At 39.3% G+C, this 19,215-nt stretch overlaps 1 protein-coding gene across 1 annotated transcript in view; it reads left to right on the top strand.

The window, feature by feature from the left end:
• Positions 1-13,484: 13,484 nt before the first annotated feature.
• LOC145978171 (uncharacterized) overlaps positions 13,485-19,215 on the top strand; it is a 38,474-nt gene continuing 32,743 nt past the window's right edge. Inside the window, exon 1 of the mRNA XM_083110611.1 lies at positions 13,485-13,619. Coding sequence (XP_082966737.1) covers positions 13,508-13,619 — 112 coding nt within the window. The 5' untranslated portion in view covers positions 13,485-13,507. The remainder of the gene's footprint in view (positions 13,620-19,215) is intronic.

The following is a 19,215-nucleotide window of genomic DNA, read 5'->3' on the forward strand; positions in this document are numbered from 1 at the left end:
GTGCGTCACCTCTAAGCGTGGAGATCGTCAACCAGTATTGGAATAGTCGGGGGGTCAGCCCGACGTATCCCCAGCCGTTATAGTAGGTCTAGTAACACAATTCACTACAAGGAGTCAAACCTGTAACTTTTGTATCTTTGAATTTCTTACCTTACTTTTATCGTACATTTTTCACATGAAAGAATGAAAGGAGAATGCAACAAAATGTACAAGGGTTGATCAAATGAAAAGGTACGAAACGTCGCAACAACGGAATCGTTTATATAATACCGATGCCGCGACGAGAGAACGTAGCGTGATATGTAGGGGTGCGATTGGAGTCGCCACGCGGCATCGGAGCATGCAGGGGAACGCGCATGCGCAGGAGAGAGCAGAGGCTCCGATACAGAGCGGCCAGCGATGCCAACCCTAGCATAATGGTGCTAAACCTAGCATAATTGAACCGTCTTTGGCACCTAGCACCCTGTGTTTGGCATAACAGCCAAATCTAGCATAATCATAGTCTGGCATAATCTGCAACGTCGGTAGATATTGACCTCAAAGGAAAGTGCTCTGAAGAAGTAAAAGTAAAAGTAACTGCACATCTCTATTCCAGGAGTGGACATGTTTCCAACAAAAGAGAGTAAACCGGCCAAGGGATCCCGTCCCCCACCAGCGCCTTTCATCTCCTCCGCATCTTCCCAGCACCGACACACGGGGGCCATTTGCGGTGCCTGTATTTTCGCAAGGAATGTTTAGTAGAAAGTTGGATTGACAAATAAAGCTCATGTGCCACCCTCCTTTGTCGGCAAATTTTGACCATCTTTGTCTTCAGCTTGTGTTCGGTTCGGTCGGCATCTTACCATTTCGGAAGCCGTCTCCCGCGGCGAAAAATGCGTTGTTCGTGTGTATGATTTTAATTCTTCGTGCGTGCGTCTTTCTGTGAAACTCCCGAAAAGGAAAAGAAAAAAACCTGGAGATTTAAACCAGAAATGGGAGTCGTATGCTCCGAAATAAAGAAAGGATTGGGAAAGAGGCGGTTTTTATTTGTTTGTTTGGTGAGTACCTTTTCTCCTTTCCTTTTATTTGGGGGGGGGGGGGGTGTTGTTAGTTTACATAGGAATGCATTGTATGAGCATTTGAAAGTTGTAAAAAACTAGCACAAAAGTGTGTGTGTCTAGCGGGGTGTTGTTGGAGGTGGAAATGGGTTAATAGGTCCTTCCATATAACGCAAAAAATGCAGTAGTATATGAAAGATATTTGTGAATTATATCATAGATTATACACCCCCCCCCCCCCCGCAGTAGTTGAAAGGTAACGACGCTTATACTGTGTCATGTCATCTTCCCTCTCCACATCTGCTAGAAAAGATACGCGAAGAAGTTTTACAAATATACTGAGCCACATGCCCTAGTTCGACCTTTGGTAAGGTATGGACATGTAATGATGTTTTTATTCCATCCCATAGTCCACAGACCATTTCATCAGTTCTTCATCCACCCTCATTGTCTCTCCCAGAGACCCTAAGGCAAAAAAGCGACTTAAGATAAATAGATCTTAGGTGAGATACAATATAACATCTGAAAATAATAATAAAATATATTGTTAATAACAATATTAATAAAATAATAATAATAATAATAATTCTGCCCTAGCACAATTGGGTGGCGTTCTAGCATAATTTCACAGTTCGAACAGCACTTTTCGTAGCTGAGGGGTTGGCAACGCAACGCCGTCCAAGTGACGCGGCAGTGCGTGTTCGGACAGGATGGCGTTAACATTGGCAAATTCGACTGTTGAGGAGCAGCGAGGCGTTATCCTTTTTCTGACAGCGGAAGGTGTTAAACCGGCCGATATTCATCGCCGGATGGTGAACGTTTACGGGGAAGACGAACGACCGGGGCTGCTCACGGAGCGTGTGGTTCTGCTCCATGATAACGCACGTCCACACGTCTCCAGGGTCACACACGCGGAACTGGCCAGGTTCAAGTGGGAGCAGCTAGACCATCCGCCCTACAGTCCGGACTTATCCCCCTGTGACTTCCATGTGTTTGGTCCCCTGAAAAAGCATCTCAAAGGAAAGCGCTTCACCTCGGACGATGAACTCAAGGACGCTGTGAAGGACTGGGTCGCGTCACGGCCACAGGAATTCTGGGAAAAAGGAATCATTCGGCTCGTTCATCAATGGGATCAATGTGCTCAGGCCTATGGAGGATACTTTGAATAAAGTATTCATTTACACCGACAGTGTCGTTTTATACCTTTTCATTTGATCAACCCTTGTAAATTTCATTGACTCAGGGGTTGAATTTACAAATCTGTAACGTGTTTATGAAATATTTATTTAGATATTCACACGCTGAACTGTCAACACTGTGTGCCGTATGTGCTCCCTGGAAGGAGGGCGAGAGATCAGTTTGACATTTTCCAGATGACAGCGTCCCTTCCCTACAGCTGACCGAAGCCTTGTCTTCCAGGAAATTTTCACCCTCCTTCCTTGACACTGGCTTTAGTTGATCGAAAGGTCCATTGGACTTGTAGACGTACAAATGGCCCCTTTCTGTTAATGTTGAAGTATTGTCATTCTATTATTGATATAAAAATTCAAATTTACACCCCCCCCCCGTAGGAGGGTGTTCCACTTTTCTGTTTGGGGGTGTTCGTCGAAATTTGGGAGGGTGTTGGGGTGTGTGGATAAATCACTGCTGGAGACTAGAGGGAATCATTATGAAGCATGATTTAGTATAAAGGGCTCCCTTAATCAGTTCTGCAGAGAGGCCCAAATCAAGGAAGGGGCAAGTGTCTCTGTGTACCCTGCTATATCTGCCAATGTGGCACAATATATTAAATATTTGCCCCTCTAGGATTGACTTCGCCCCACCTACAAAGAATTCCTGGCTACGGGCCTGTGTGAAAATGAAATACAGTAGATGATTATGGGCTGAAACTACCTAGGCTGACATTTTATGTTTCTACGATTATTGTCACATTCTATTGTCACATTCAGTTGAATGTTATAACTGCATTGTATTATTTCGCAGAATATGATTATCCGTTTCGGTAAGTGAACAATGATGTACACGTACTTATTGCACTGTGATACGATCTTTGTAATTCTTTAGGAGGGCCTGTCAACATGTGTATTCATTTTAAGTTTTTGTCTGTAGATATTGCATACTTTCATATTGTATTCGAGCCTTACATAGTAATATACGGAATTATTATTTAGAATTGTAATTGTACAGAGTGGTTTCCTTTAATGTATAGGTTTTCGGTTGACAGTGCTGCTTATTAGGATCTGAATTACGGGACGTTGCCAATCATTCCAGTACGAGTGCGGTACGACCGATCGAGTATTTTCGAGCGAAAGTGGTCCAATGCAGTACTCTGCCGTACACACTGCCACGTTTTGGTTAAATGTGAACTTGCCAAATTTTTCTTTGATCGTGTACATGAGCAATTTCAGACCATTCAAGATGTCCACTGGGAACGCTGTTCAACGACTTTCAATTGCGTGCAATTCAACGACTTGTTTATGATTAATTTGATCGTGTACAAGGCGCTTGACTCCTTGTACCCCCCATATGTGTGTGTGTGTGTGTGTGTCAGCGGCGTATACTCTGGGTCACCTAGGTAATCGGAGATGACCCGGCTATAATTTTTTAAAAAGTTGTTTTTTTTATTTCTTCACAATATTCTTCCGAACCAATCTTTGTCACATATTTCTTTGCTTCCAGCGCGCAAATGTTTTCAACCGTTTGCCGCGGAATGTCCGTGAGGCTTTTTCTCCAGCTGGTGGAATCTGGTGACGTCAGGGTGAGATTCCACCGGCTCCCTTTAAATCCCTTGACGGGAGGGGAAGGAAACAGTGCTTCTCAGGCGCGGTTATTCCGTGGCAAGGGTAAGCTCCTTCTGGAGAGAGTCCATCGGTCGCACTCTCCACCCCAGAGCCTTTGCCGTTCCCTCGGCTGGCAGTGGCGCCCTCTTCTGCCATTCTTCCCCGATGGCCTTTGTATCGTAGGAGCTGTGTTGTTTACGACAGGGAAATTTCTCGGGAAAAAAACAGAATTCTGGGTTCACAAATTGCGTACTGAAAAAGAAAGTAGAGAAAATACATCTGAAAATGCGCGAGAAACAGGGAAATCTGAACAACATTTGCGAACCAATTCTATGTTAATTCTCATTTTACATTTGCTTCTCTCTTACTGATCTCTGCTATTTCAACAGATATTGTAAAAGGGGAAAAAAAACTTTAATATTGAAAATGAAGGTAATTAAATAAATTAAAATTTGAACTAGAAATTCAAGAAATTACACCGACCTCCGTTGCGGAGTGTTAGCACAGCTCCCTACGACGCCAGAGCTACAGAGTTCGAATACCGGCCTGGGTGTTCTTGGTAAATGTCCCTTCATCAATGTCATATCATCACTCGTAGTGATTAGCCAAAAGTGGCAGAAAAGCGACGTCAAATAACAATTTAATCAATCGATTAATGAAGTAATTAAACTATATGCTTACTTTTTTTCATTTTTGTATTTTAAAATGCGTGATTCTTTCTTTGTAGCCTTCAAAACCAGTACTTCTTTCACAGAAATGAATAATTTTTAAAAGGGAAAGCTATCAGAAATAAATTATATATATATATACGTACACATAAATTAGTTAATTTAAGTTGTTTTTCCCCCGCTTTAGATTAATAATGATCATAAAGATAAAAGATGTATGAATGAAATATATAAACAAAAAAAGCAATGATTCCAACTTATAAAACCTTGCGCATCGCAGGGAATTTAAAGCTGGGAAAGGGATTTTTTCAGCATCCATAGGGAATTTAATTCTGAGTCAAGGAGTAAGAAACCACAATAGAAGATTGGCGCAGGGAATTGAATGCGTGTTGTAGGTGGCTTTGTGCTGTTCTTCCTATTAGCGATTCGAAAATGTAATATTTGTTTAGCTGTTAGTGGTTTAGTATTCGTGCTAGTGCTGTGTTTACTGAAGTTAAAGGCAATGGATATAATACAATATTTGCGTGTGAAAATATTTGGAACGGGATCTTTTCCGGAGAAATTGGAAATAGTTAATGTAGGTAGGCCAGTAACATCTCTTGTATACACAGGTCTTGAACTTAAACTTCCATGTATACAAACAAAAATCGGGAATGCACGAGTAACTGGACACTGGGGTAACTTGAATTTTAGACTTCAATTAATATTGAGGGTTTTTATTTCACTACCGCATTCCTTTCATATTCTTTGTTACAGGTTTTTTCTTATAGATTTATTATATTTTCTTGTTTTATTATTTGAAATTCTAAACGTAGATTAACTGCAAGTGCAATCACAACAATTATTCGACAGTGGTCGCAAAAATAAGTTAACATTTTTATCACATATATTCATAAATCCTGTATGGATGTTGAGGTAAATTTGCAGGGAGACTTCAGGAGTGGGTGGATGAATCCAGTGTCGGAGATTACCCACTAGTTAAAACCAGGATACGCCACTGGTGTGTGTGTGTGCATACATACACACACAGTGTGTTTTAAAAGTCCTACAGGATTCTAAAAAGCTATAATTTTAAAGTAATATGTTTATTACAACGAAATATTGTTTTTTTTTTTTTTTACAGACAAAAATTTAAAATATTTGTTCTGCCCTCACTGTTGAATGACATGTGTGCGGTTGATCATGTGACTCCAAGATTATATATATCGTGAGGAAATTGGGAAGCTCCGAATGAGTGAGCGGTAACCCGGTCGAGAAGACCTACAACGGCTGGGGGTTCGACGGGCTGACCACCCGTCACCCCAATACTGGTCTAAGATCTCCACGCTACAACAGGTGACGGAGGAACAGTGTGGGAGGGAGACCAGCAGTCGGTAGGTAAGCCAAGGCCCTCCAAGGTGCTGTAGAGCTGCGGGTTATTGTTATATATATATAGGGTGGTGTCCCAAAAGTTCCCATAGAAAGGGTATGTCACTTATGCGCTCGGCATGAGTCAGTGGCATTCTTGCATCTCAATTACAAAGAGATAATGTTATTACCATATATGGAGACTTTTGGGACACCCTGTAGATAAAAATGTTAATTTTCTTAATGGATTGATAGAGAAAATGCTGACATTTGCTCCCCGCCCCCCCCCCCAACTGATCAACCTAGCTACGTCCCTAGAGAACGCCCACAACAATGAAGGGTAAGACGAATTTAATATATTTTGTTTTCGCAAGACACAACAACTCAACTGAGTCACTGTCAGTGCCAAAGAAAAACATACGGAAGGAAAATGAAAGAGTAATTGTGTGCGTTGAGACGTGTTAATGGGACTTGGACAGTCAGGTTCAAAATGAATAGGCGTGCGCAGACCCTCCGATTGGGGGGGGGGGGGCAAAAACCTAGAAAGTTCAGTCGGGAAAGAAAAACCTCATTTTATCTCACTGTTTTAGTGAGGAACTTCCTACAGTTCATTTATACTTGCTTCTAGTTCTCTACGTTTTAGGAGTTTAATAATAATAATGCGCGTTATAAAATTATGAGCTCAGTGTACGTACAATTGACTATGTTAGCTACTGTCACGAGTTGACTGCTGTCGCTCACTCCAGCTGCAGCCCAAAGACGATGGATACACAGGCTTTGCTGCCCCGATTGAGGAACCTCGCTGGTATCGCTACAAACAGATGGGTGAAGAGTGGAAAAGGGGCAGGGGGAAGGTTGCGGTTTTAAAGCATCCACTGAGGAAGAATCGAGGGTTTCCTCAATCAGTGATGCCAACCCCAGAAAAATGGTACTAAACCTAGCACAATTTCATGTTTGTTGGCAACTAGCACCCTGCTTTTGGCATAATGGTAAAATATAGCATAATCTGCATACGCGAGTCTCTGGTAGGGAAATCTAATTCAAAGGAATATGTTTTCAGGAAATAAAACTAAAATTAGGTCCAAATCTTATTTTTACTTCACCAGCAGAAATATTTCAAATAAAAGGGAGTAGCTATTCCTACACAGCGACAAGCTTTTTACAACCATGCCACGATCCAACCTCTATATTTTCTATTTCCTGCCAGATTTTGTTCATGAGAAAATTTTATGGCAAGAAATCGCTAAAAGGTTGGGGGTAAACAAAGAATTTTCTAAAACCGTTTCAAGTTCTGTTCTGAACCCATTTCGTTTGTTGAGCCATTGTACACAATTTTTCAAACCTTCTTTGGTTTACCATAACTTCTTCCTACACCCCACAAAAAGCCACTGACACACACACACACAGATATATATACAGTGGCGTCGCGTGCGGTTCATATACGGGTGTTCACAATAAAATTTTTATACTGAATGGAGATTTACTCCTCTCCCCATTGTAACTTCATATTGAATTGAAAAAGTAAGAATAACAGTTAAACTTATTTTCAACTATTTCCCACAAAAATCGCGCTATATTTGAAGTAATACAAAATATTTTATTCAATTAACACTATATTAATACCGCAATTTACAATCAGTAATGGCTAGTGCAAACTAATTAGTATAACATGCAATCAGGCCTGTAGCCAGGTAGGGGACAGGGGGAGCTAAGCCCCCCTGTAACTACCGTCAGCCCCCTTGACATTAGGTAAAACTATTGTGTGTAATTTGTTTGCAGCGAAGAGTGAATATGTAGACAGCCGATATTATTTTGCTCACAACTTTGGTGAACGATAAATTCAGGGAGCATGAACAGCAGCTATTACATTCGTTCATCTTATTTATAAGAAGTATAGTAGCGGCAAGTATTTAGGAGATTCTCTTCTCTAGACTTCAGAAAGTTCCTTCACAGGAACCTTCGTTGCCCCTGTTGCAACCTCCCATTTATACAGAAATATGTGACTGTGAAATTCCCTCCGCATCTTCGTCAAAGGCTAACAGCTCCCAAGTTTTGGGAACGAAGGGGAGTTTTATTGTTTCTGCCGGGGAGTGGAATGTACGCTAGGCACTATGATTGAATATTGACCCTTTTTTGTTGTGCGATATCTGTATCATCAAACGTAGTATGGAGTGTGTAGTAAGGGATGATTTCAGTAGCAGCCAATTAACACTTCAAGTGATATTTTAAAAGATATAGAAAAATTTAGTATTTGTGTGATATTTCTAAACTTTATGTAACTTAATAACCCCCTCCCCCCACACACATAATTTACCTTAATTTAACACTGTTAAACTTTTGAAAAATGGAGTTGATTTACAAAGCCCCCCCTCATAACCCGTGATCCCCCCCTGGAGATCGATTCTGGCTACGGGCCTGCATGCAATCTCAGGTACGTACAATGCAAGACTACCATACTTCGCAATGTACTTTCTATTACACCGACCATATGTCAACCAACGACATTCATTCAGCATTGAAAGCACGTGCATCGTTAGCGGGACAGAGGGGAGGAAAAACATGTATTTTGTTTATTAACATATTATACAGAATGTCCCCCGCTCACAATAACTCGGTTGGGATGCTTATGATTGAAGTTTGTGTTTACTTACCTATTGAACAATGCAGAGGCCCGTCTGGTGAGGACCCATCCTTTTTACTTCCGTTCGTTCTGCTTCGCTCATTCGCAAAAATGAAGTTTCTTTCAAACTCCTAACAGTATTCATAGTGTACAAAACACAACACCCCCCCCCCCCCCACACACACACAGACACATGCACGTCTGAAAGCCAATGCACATAAATTCACCCAACCGCTTGCCAATAGATATCGCGTTCTCAACAGTCGACACCATTCTAACCGCGTTTTACCGGTTGCCGCCAAAGAGCATAGGCTTTTTTTTGCCCCGCAAAACGAACGGAACTTGACCTTTCCAAAAATAACGTGTCCCCTTTGCAGTTCTCCTACAGCAACAGTGTTGCCAACAATTGAAACGCAGAAGTTGCTAAATCTTCAACATGCGCTAAAAGTAACTGAATCAAATTTACAGGTGAAAAATGCAAAATATATTTTTAAAAAGTGCTGTAAAGAACAACTTACATCAGGTTTATTCCAACCAATAAACTAAATTTTAATGTTTGTGCGTTTATATGTAGATTAAAAAATAACTTAATTTCAAATGAGATAATTTTATGCATATTTCATTTTAACTTTCTAACTTCAAAGAAGAAAATGTTATGTGTAGCAAAAATGCATGTGTAGTATTCTGAAAGTTATATTTTGTTTTTCACAATAAGCATATTCCAATAACGTAGAGAATAGTAAAAATAATTTACTAACATCAATTGATAACTGTTTTCGGTAACAGCTATTTAGGCCTAGGACTCCATACTATTCTGAGTATAGTTACCAGAAAAATGCGCGTTCAATTGATGTAATTATAGTCCGCACTTTCCTTTGCAATTTAAGTTGGTGAGAGTTCTTTTTTTTGCATTAAAAACGACGATTACTAAAAAAAAGTTGCATAGTCTGAATGGCCCTTAGACGCACATGCGCAAATCGTATAAACCTTGAAAGATATGTAACTCCTGCAGACTAGTTTCTAAAGAAGAGTCCCTCGTCACTATTCCGTGAACTTTAGCGCCCACTGGAATTTAAATCCGCCAGGTTTAGCGATTTCTCACTAAAGTTTGCAACTATGTAGCGCAGACCGTCTCGAACACAGAGTTCACCTAGATGTGCCTTGTATATGCTGCACTCTGGTGCCGAATGCAAGAAGTATTGACGCTTGAATCAGGGCTCCCAGCACCATATGTTCGCACAGCCCAGTGAACATTTTCACGGTATAGTGGCCAACAGTCCCTTAGCTGTCAGTTTTGATGCGAAACGCACAGCAATTGTGTTCAACGTAATCCGTGGAACACCGTGGGAGTCAGTGTTACCAACTCTCTAAAAAAGTTATCAGACGTGAAAGACGTCAACTCCGAGTAAATGATTGTGTGTATATATTCGAACATCAAAGAAGTATTTTTTTCGAATATATATATATATATATATATGTGTGTGTGTGTGTGTGTGTGTGTGTGTGTGTGTGTGTGTGTGTGTGTGTGTGTGCGTGCATTTAATATGTACATAATTTAAAACATTTATATGAGTGTTCACGTGCTCATGCGAACATTATCACGCGACGCACCTGGATATATATATATATAAAATATTATTTAAATACATTACATAATCAATTCATCCGCCCCATAACAAACAACAGCAAAAACGATATAAATTGTCTCTGAAACATGCGCCCTCCTTTCCTCCAAACCAAACTGTTATAGTAGCAACTGTTCTTACTTCTCTCTGGTAATTTGCAATAGATTGCAGAAAATAAATTGCGAGTGAAGCGAGCAAGATAATTTTTCGATGCAAATTTTTGCAAATTAAAAACAGTATTCATTTAATAGGGGGCAAAAAATCATGGGATGCCATGGCATTCTCTTGTCCATTTTTTCTTATTCAGATCGTCTGGCGCCGAGGAACAACTCCCACTGCCCCATAGCTACGGCTATGTACTTGACAAGACTGTAACAGAAGCGAGCGAAGCAAGCAAGACAATTTTAGGAATGCATTTTTATTTGTATAAAGCTTGAAGTCGAAATGGAAATTGTCCCTCTGTGCCCCTTCCAGGTGCTCCTGGACGTCTGGAAGAAATAATGCAAGAAAGACGTGAAAACTAATTCCATCTTCAGTATCCTTTCGTCCTGCTACTCTTAGATTCTGCTAGTCTTGCTTTCTTTTACTTCAATGTTTGCCCCCCCCCCCTAGAATTGATTTCCGTCCAAGATTGGGAAAATTCAATGCCCCTCTGCCCCTTTGTGGTTGCACCACTGCATCCTCTTCCCCCGTAGTTGCTATGAACTTTCATCAGCTTGAAAATGAAAATACTTCATTGTCTCCTGTAATATCGTTTAATAACAGCGATAAGATTCCTCTACACTAAATTTCTAGGTGAAAGTATAATAATGTAGGGGCATGGAATGTCTGGAAGGAAGGGAGGCAAGGATGACCACACCTCCCACTTCGAAAACGAATGTCAACCTAATATTATATATTTCACACATATAATTTGATTTCAGTCATAACAATTTACATTAATTATGTAATGGGGGGGACACAGTAATGCGATAATTTCAAATTCAAGTGGTGTATTTTGAGGGGGCAGCACTATTATCAGGGTAATTTGCCCCATGGAAAAATACCTTGCTTGTCCCTTTGTGGAAAAATCTGTGAACGTCTGTGATTATGGGGGGGAGGGAATTTCCCCCTTTCCGCATGCCTATGTGTCTTGCCCTATCTTATGATAAACCTTAGAGTGGAGAGATTTATGAAAGCTTCTTGTGTGCAAGAAAAATACAGAACACAGCATTTAACTTGCACATCGCAGTTTCGTAACTGAACAATGTTGCTATAGGCTGGTCGCCATGGACACACTTGGCCCTGCCTGATATCACTTCTAAAACGTACACCATATGATCCATACAACACTTTCTTGTTGCCTTCTGTACAGTCTTCTATGATTTTGGTCAGGGTTGAGCTGATGTCACTTTCAACTGACACCCATAATGATGCAAATACTTATGATGATTCCCACCAGTATCGATGCTTAAAAATTGTAACAATTAGAAGTTGTTCAAAGTATATTTGGTCTAGGAATTAATTCGTGCACCTGGACAAGAAATGGCGTAACGAGCGTATCGTCCCACAGTTCCGTGTATCCACACATGCGTTGAAAACTCCTGTCAGCGCACATCGTTCGTAGTATAGGGCAGTTGATTGACGCGTCAACAACAGCATTTTGTAGTCAACTGAACATGGCGCAGTTCGTGCCAGATAAAGTGTTTTTTGCGGGGTGTTCTGCTTCATTACTTTAACATGCAGAAAAGTGCTACTGAAAGTCATCGTATTTTGGTGGAAGTGTATGGTGACCATGCGCTAGCTGAGCGAACGTGTCAGAAGTGGTTTGCACTGTTTAGAAGTGGTGATTTCGGCCTGGAAGACCAAGAGCGACTTGGACAGCCAAAAAAATTTGAAGACGAAGAATTGAGAGCATTGCTCGATCAGGATTCGTGTCAAACGCAGGAAGAACTTGCATAAGCATTAGGCGTTGATCAAACAACAGTTTCAAAATGCCTCAAAGCCATGGGAATGATTCAAAAGATGTCACATTGGGTTCCACATGAATTGAAAGACAGAGACGTTGAAAGACGAAAAACCATTTGCGAATTGCTGCTTCAAAGACAGAAAAGAAAGGGGTTTTTGCATCGCATTGTTACTGGCGATGAGAAGTGGATCCATTATGAGAACCCGAAACGAAAAAAGGCGTGGGTGAAGCCAGGTGAACCAGGTCCATCACAACCGAAACGAGATATTCACTGTGCAAAGGTTATGCTGTGCATATGGTGGGATATGAAAGGTGTGGTGTACTATGAGCTGCTGTAACCGGTTGAAACTATTAATGGAGAACGTTATCGATGACAATTAATGCATTTGAAGCAAGCTCTGGCCAGGAAACGACCAGAATGGGAGAACAGACATGATAAACTTATTTTTCAACATGATAACACTCGCCCACATGTCGCAAAACCGGTCAAAACCTATTTAGAAAATGTCGGATGGGAAGTTTTACCCCACCCGCCGTATTCACCAGATGTTGCTCCTTCGGACTACTACTTGTTCGATTGCATGAATAACGATTTGATTGGACAGCGGTTCACTTCTTCAGAAGATATCGAAAAATGGGTCTCTGACTGGATCGCTTCAAAGGATGAGGACTTCTTTTGCCACGGAATCCGTAACTTGCCTGACAGATGGGCGAAAGTGGTGGCTCGCGATGGACAATATTTTTCTTAAGGTATTTATGTATTTTGTGTTTGAACTACAGCTTCAATGTGTGCGTAACAACCGCACGAATTAATTCCTCGACCAAATAGATTAATGTTAATGACTGAGCATTCCACTCCAATTATATGCATCAATTTACCAGAGTTTTGTTTTTAAAACAATCAAGACTACATCAGAATACAAACATACAATTCTTCACACAATCTTGCTGTAAAATAAAAGGAAACTTTGAATACACACTCACACATTGGTGACAGTATGTAATGTGCACTGTACTGGCACCTTTCTGAAGGTGAGAACAAAACTAATGATATCTTATTGTAACGTTATTTACTAACATACAGCAAAATATTTTGAGTAATTCTTGAAATGAGCAAGGTAAAAATAATAAACCAAATTGAAGAGTTCCGGAATCTTTCTTGCAAGCAAAAAAAAACACTGGGCACACACACACATACAGACATATATACACACTGCCTTACCACTGCTAGTCATGAAAATGGGAATGATTATCATCATTTATGAGGGTAGTGAAATTTAAAGCTTCAAGTGCCCCTCCTGAAATACGCGTATAATCATGAAATAAATGAAGTATACAGATAGCACAGATCGAAATTTAATCAATATAGACCTTATTATGTTTTCCTATTTTTAGTTTTGATAAAATGTCTCATATAATAATAGTGAAAAATTGGTAATTCTGATGTTATCTTTCCTTCTAGGTTGTTTGCAAGAGAGAATCATGACCATGATGATGCAGAAGAAGTTAATAACATCAGCCCAGCTTGATCATCAATTTACGATTAGTCTATCAGCTATATCACATTCTGTTGGTGGCCTACAAAGATCACAAGGTAAAATAAAATAATCATCCTTCATTATTCGCTATAAATATTTGAATATCATACATAGGCATGCGCAGATTCTCACATTAGGGGGAGCAAAAAACCTTTATGAAAGTTCGGTTGGGAAAGAAAAACCTCTCAGAGGCACAACCATGTATTATTGTCTGGAGGGGAGGGGGGGCAAGTACCAGGGCAAACATAATAATAATAATAATAGTAATGGCATTATTATTAGTAGTATTGAAGTAGTAGTAGTAGTATCATAGATGTTATTATCCTCGTAAATTATGCAAAAAGGGGGTAGAAGTATGTGCTGAAGCATTAGGGTTACCAGATCGCTGTAAGGGAAATGTAGGACATGCTGTCCCAAAATATAGGACATTAAGTCAAAATGTAGGACGCAACACATTCTCAATAAATAATACATATTTCTGTAGAACACGTTAGGAAGTAGTTGAAAAATGACACATTTCAATTTTTAAAAAAATATTTCACAACGAATGTTTAAATGCGAAATTTCAAAACTTGCAATCATACTAATCAATGCACCTCTTACTACTTGATTTAAGTGGTACTTCTCAGAGGAGACAATTTTTATCAAACTCGTTGAAATTTTAGGGACCAATACCAAACATTTTACAGCCTTTATGAAAAAATAATTCTCTCGTGAGTCTGTTGTGCTGATGGTAATGAAAGTACTCTCTCAACATTTGAATTATGACCTGTAATGGCAAACAAATATTCAGCAGTTACCGTAATTTAAAATGGTTTCATCTTAGGTAGTTTTTAGTTCAATAACAGGGTGTCTACCAAAATAATACATCCAGAAATCTTGACTTTTCTGGACTTTTCTAGATCTTACTTAGGTAAAGTTGGAAATTAGTAATTAAGAAATTAAATATTTATTTAATGAAAATCCCAACCAAGGGGCCAGTTAAGATGAAAACTGAAGCTGAATTTAAGAAGAGAATGACATCTGCTATTTCGTATTAATGCATCCTGAACTGTGTTTGACAGATAAGCGAGGCTTTGGCGTCTGGACTCACAGCCAGTATAATCTTATGTGGGGTTTGTGTCGGTTGTCCCTATATGTTTATGACTATCCATTCATCCATCTTATCTTATTATTCATCATCATCTTCGCGATTAGCGAATGGGACAGAAAAAAGTTAAGTAAAATAAACTAAATCAACCAATCAATAGCAAAATTTTTGACCACAAGAATGATTTGTTGCCTTTTTATTGACTTTTTGACCTACTTGTTGATTTCTTTACTTTTTCTTGACTTCCATGACTTTCTTGATTGGCAGATACCCTGAATAACGATGTTCTCTATGCGCCTGCTTTACAATCAAATTATATTCAATATTGAATAAGAATGGGCAACACCTTGTTTAATCAGTATAAACCCTAAGGCAAGAAATTCTGCTCAGGCATTGAACAGTGACGTTATCAGAAAGTGGTCCCAAAACTTTGTTCATTAATTGCTTCCATTTTCCCGTTTGTTTAATAGCAGGATAAACTTTATTCTTTTTGTGCAATGACTGAATCAAAATAAATTTCACTATTGAGTTTGGAAGCGCAGTCCATAGACTTGTAATTTGCATGACTTTTTTCTGTCGCGTATTTTCCTAATTAATATTATGTAACGCTCAAAATGTAGGACATTTATGATATTTTTCAAATTCCTCCCGGACGCCGGACATAAGGCTAAAATGTAGGACATGTCCGGGAAAATCCGGACGTCTGGTAACCCTGTGAAGCATTTGTGTTGGAACAAACGACTTGAAATATTTTTTCAACACGTTCAATTTCACATTAGCTAATAACAGAACACAAGCACACAAACTGTATTTCTGAAAGACAGAAAATGCATAACGAATATAATTCTATTTGTACATATAACATGTACACATCTTTAATGTAGCCTATAACATTTGTTTACACATATGCAACAAGGAGCAACGTAAAATAAGCACTGATCTGAACATAAAATATACTTCAAACTAACTTCATGTACATACTCTTGAAAGTCTTGCACAAACCTCTGCACTGATTTTTCAATCTACCAAGTTTCATATTTCTACCTTCATTTGTTCCTGATATGTGGCTATTACAGACGCGGTTGGCCCTATAGCGCACAGGATCAGTGAACCCCCAGTAATATACGATAATTAGGGTTACCAGATCACTGTAAGGGAAATGTAGGACATGCTGTCCCAAAATGTAGGACATTAAGTCAAAATGTAGGACGCAACACATTCTCAATAAATAATACATATTTCTATAGAACACGTTAGGAAGTAGTTGAAAAATGACACTTTTCAGTTTTTTTAAAAATATTTCCCAGCGAATGTTTAAATGCAAAATTTCAAAACTTGCAATCATACTAACCAATGCACCTCTTACTACTTGATTTAAGTGGTACTTCTCAGAGAAGACAATTTTTATCAAAATTTCAGGTTTGTCTAACTCGTTGAAATTATAAGGAACAATACCAAACATTTTACAGATTTTATGAAAAAATAATTCTCTCGTGAGTCTGTTGTAATGAAAGTACTCTCTCAACATTTGAATTATGACCTGTAACGGCAAACAAATATTCAGCAATTACTGTAATTTAAAATGGTTTCATCTTGGGTAGTTCTAGTTCAATAACAGGGTGTCTACCAAAATAATACATCCAGAAATCTTGACTTTTTCTGGACTTTTCTAGATCCTACTTAGGTAAAGTTGGAAATTAGTAATTAAGAAAATAAATATTTATTTAATGAAAATCCCTACCAAAGGGCCAGTTAAGATGAAAACTGAAGCTGAATTTAAGAAGAGGATTAGATCTGCTATTTCGTATTCCTGAACTGTGTTTGGCAGACAAGGGAGGCTTTGGCGTCTGGACTCTCAGCCAATATAATCGTATGAGGGGTTTGTGTCAGTTGTCCATATGTTTATGAATATCCATTCATCCATCTTACCTTACCATCATCCATCCTCATCTTCGCGATTAGCCAATGGGACAGAAAAAGGTGAAGTAAAAAAACTAAATCAACCAATCAATAGCAAAAATTCTTGACCACAAGATTAATTTATTGCCTTTTTAGTGACTTCTTGACCTACTTGTTGATTTTTTACTTTTTCTTGACTTCCATGACTTTCTTGACTGGCAGACACCCTGACTTTGTTCTCTATACCCCTGCTTACAATCAAATTATATTGAATATTGAATAAGAATGGGCAACACCTTATTCCATCAGTATAAACCCTAAGGCAAGAAATTCTGCTCAGGCATTGAACAATGAGGTTATCAGAAAGTGGTCTCAAGACTTTGTTCATTAATTGCTTCCGTTTTTCCGTTTGTTTAATAGCAGGACAAACTTTATTATTTTTGTGCAATGACTGATTCAAAATAAATTTCACTATTGAGTTTGGAAGCGCAGTCCATAGACATGTAACTTGCATGACTTTTTTCTGTTACGTATTTTCCTAATTAATATTATGTTACGCTCAAAATGTAGGACATTTATGATATTTTTCAAATTCCTCCCGGACGCCGGACATAAGGCTAAAATGTAGGACATGTCCGGGAAAATCCGGACGTCTGGTAACCCTAACGATAATCATCTTGAGAATGAACAATAAACAATGTCTTTACATTTCCACATTATTTCGCTAAAAATTCTACACAATAAGTCATGTATTTGTGCCCGTAATACGGCGAACTCTTTTGCTGAGAAGAAGAAACCGCGAATCGGCCGCCCTGATACAGACCCTCAGTTGAACCCCCACAGGACAGCTCTTGCCATTGTGAAAGCTTCGCGCGGGAGCAGAAGCTCGAGGAGGGTATAGGACAAAATACATGGAAGATGAGATTGCAGAACCTATGTCGACACCCAACGGTCATGCGCAGTTCGTTCTCTCGCAGAAGGCGCGGGACAAGGCTCCGATCTCGCTGCTTCCTCCCTTCCAGTGTTGCTGTGTGCGGTTCAAGTTTGAAGCGCACACATTACATATTCAATATTCTCTTTGTATCATTTTTGCACCGAACTTCTTGGAATAAATGCAAGATTGTGGCAGAGATGGATGAGTGGAAACAAATAAAAGCTGGAATTAGATGCGATGAATTAAAATAAAGGAGATACATTACCAAAATAGCTCGTGCATGCATTCAGAGGTTTTTCCTTAAAGGTGGAAACACTTCGGGTTCGCGAAAGAGAAAGAATGGCGCGAAGACGTGACTCGTTGTCGCTCGGTGTCTATCGTCTCAAGTTTGTTAGTTTTTGAAGTGCTTGGATACTTGTTGGAAAGTATTAAGTGATGCTGCGAGTGAAGCGAGGGATGGACTTTACCTAGGTTATGTCATTTGATGCATTGTAGGCGTTGCTGTCCGCGCAGGTAAGAAATGACCGATAGAAATGCACATAATTAACTTAAACAAACTTCCTTGTCCACTGAAAAAAAGCGTGTGCTGGTCGACCAGCCCCAAATTTGAACAAAGCTGTCGCGTATCAATGAAAAGGGTCTCAGGTTTGATTTCTATAATGCACATGCCATTAGTTGCCATTTTCCTTTAATAAATGTAGGACCAGTTCTGATTAGTCGGCGTGGACGCCCGGAAGGGGAAAAGGGGGCCGCCCCCCATGGAAATCGAAAGTAAACCAAAAATTATATATTACACGCATATAATTTAATTTCAGTCACAGTAATTTTTGGTAATTATTATAAAAGCGTTGCAGCAACTTCAGACTGAAAGAGTGTTTTTTGCTCCTCCTGGGGAAAAAAATATATTACCTGCCCCTACTTGAGGACGTCCATGACATTCCAAGAAAACTCAACTTTTTTCATAAAGGCACAATTTATTGTAGTTTCAGCCCTAAATTTATTCGCACACCCCTAATACAAAACCTTATACTCCCAGGTAAAAAAAATTCTGGACAAATCTTTTAAGCCCTTCCCCCATCCTTTTGTTAGGCGAAGGAAGTCTATTTTGCGGAAACTGAATATATGTCACATGACTTCAGTGAACCCCCGGGTAAATAATGCACGAGCCGCGCCTGCTATTAGCATACCTTCAGTGGAGTGGATAGCACAGTACCATGCCAAGGCTTCCAGGATCGAATCCCGGCCTGGGTACGGGTGTTCTTTGTGAGTGTCCCTTCATCAATTTTATCATGTCATCACTCATTCTTATCATCGTGATTAGCCAAAAGTGGCAAAAAAGTGATGATAAATAATAAAAATAAAATCAAATCAAATTGAATGATATTTGGCTATGGATAATGTTGATTGTTACTGCCAAATGTTTAATTCCATTGGTAGACAGATGATTATGCTAAAACCGGGCATCTCTTGTAGTCCACGAAATGATATCCATATATCTGCAATAGTTTCTGGGCATTTGATAGGTCGTTTGTTGATTCCAACCTACAAATGCTTTCAGCTATGAGCACACTCTGCAGAGACCAGTAACAAAAATTGATTGCTAAGAGCCAGTGGCGCAGGAATGTTTTTCATTTGGGGGGTACAAAATTCAGCCTCCCATATATATATATATATAAAAGTACACATGCGCGCATATATATATATATATATATATATATATATATATATA

This window comes from Lepisma saccharinum, chromosome 24 (assembly GCF_977018435.1).
Source record: "Lepisma saccharinum chromosome 24, izLepSacc3.1, whole genome shotgun sequence".
Classification (NCBI taxonomy): domain Eukaryota; kingdom Metazoa; phylum Arthropoda; class Insecta; order Zygentoma; family Lepismatidae; genus Lepisma; species Lepisma saccharinum.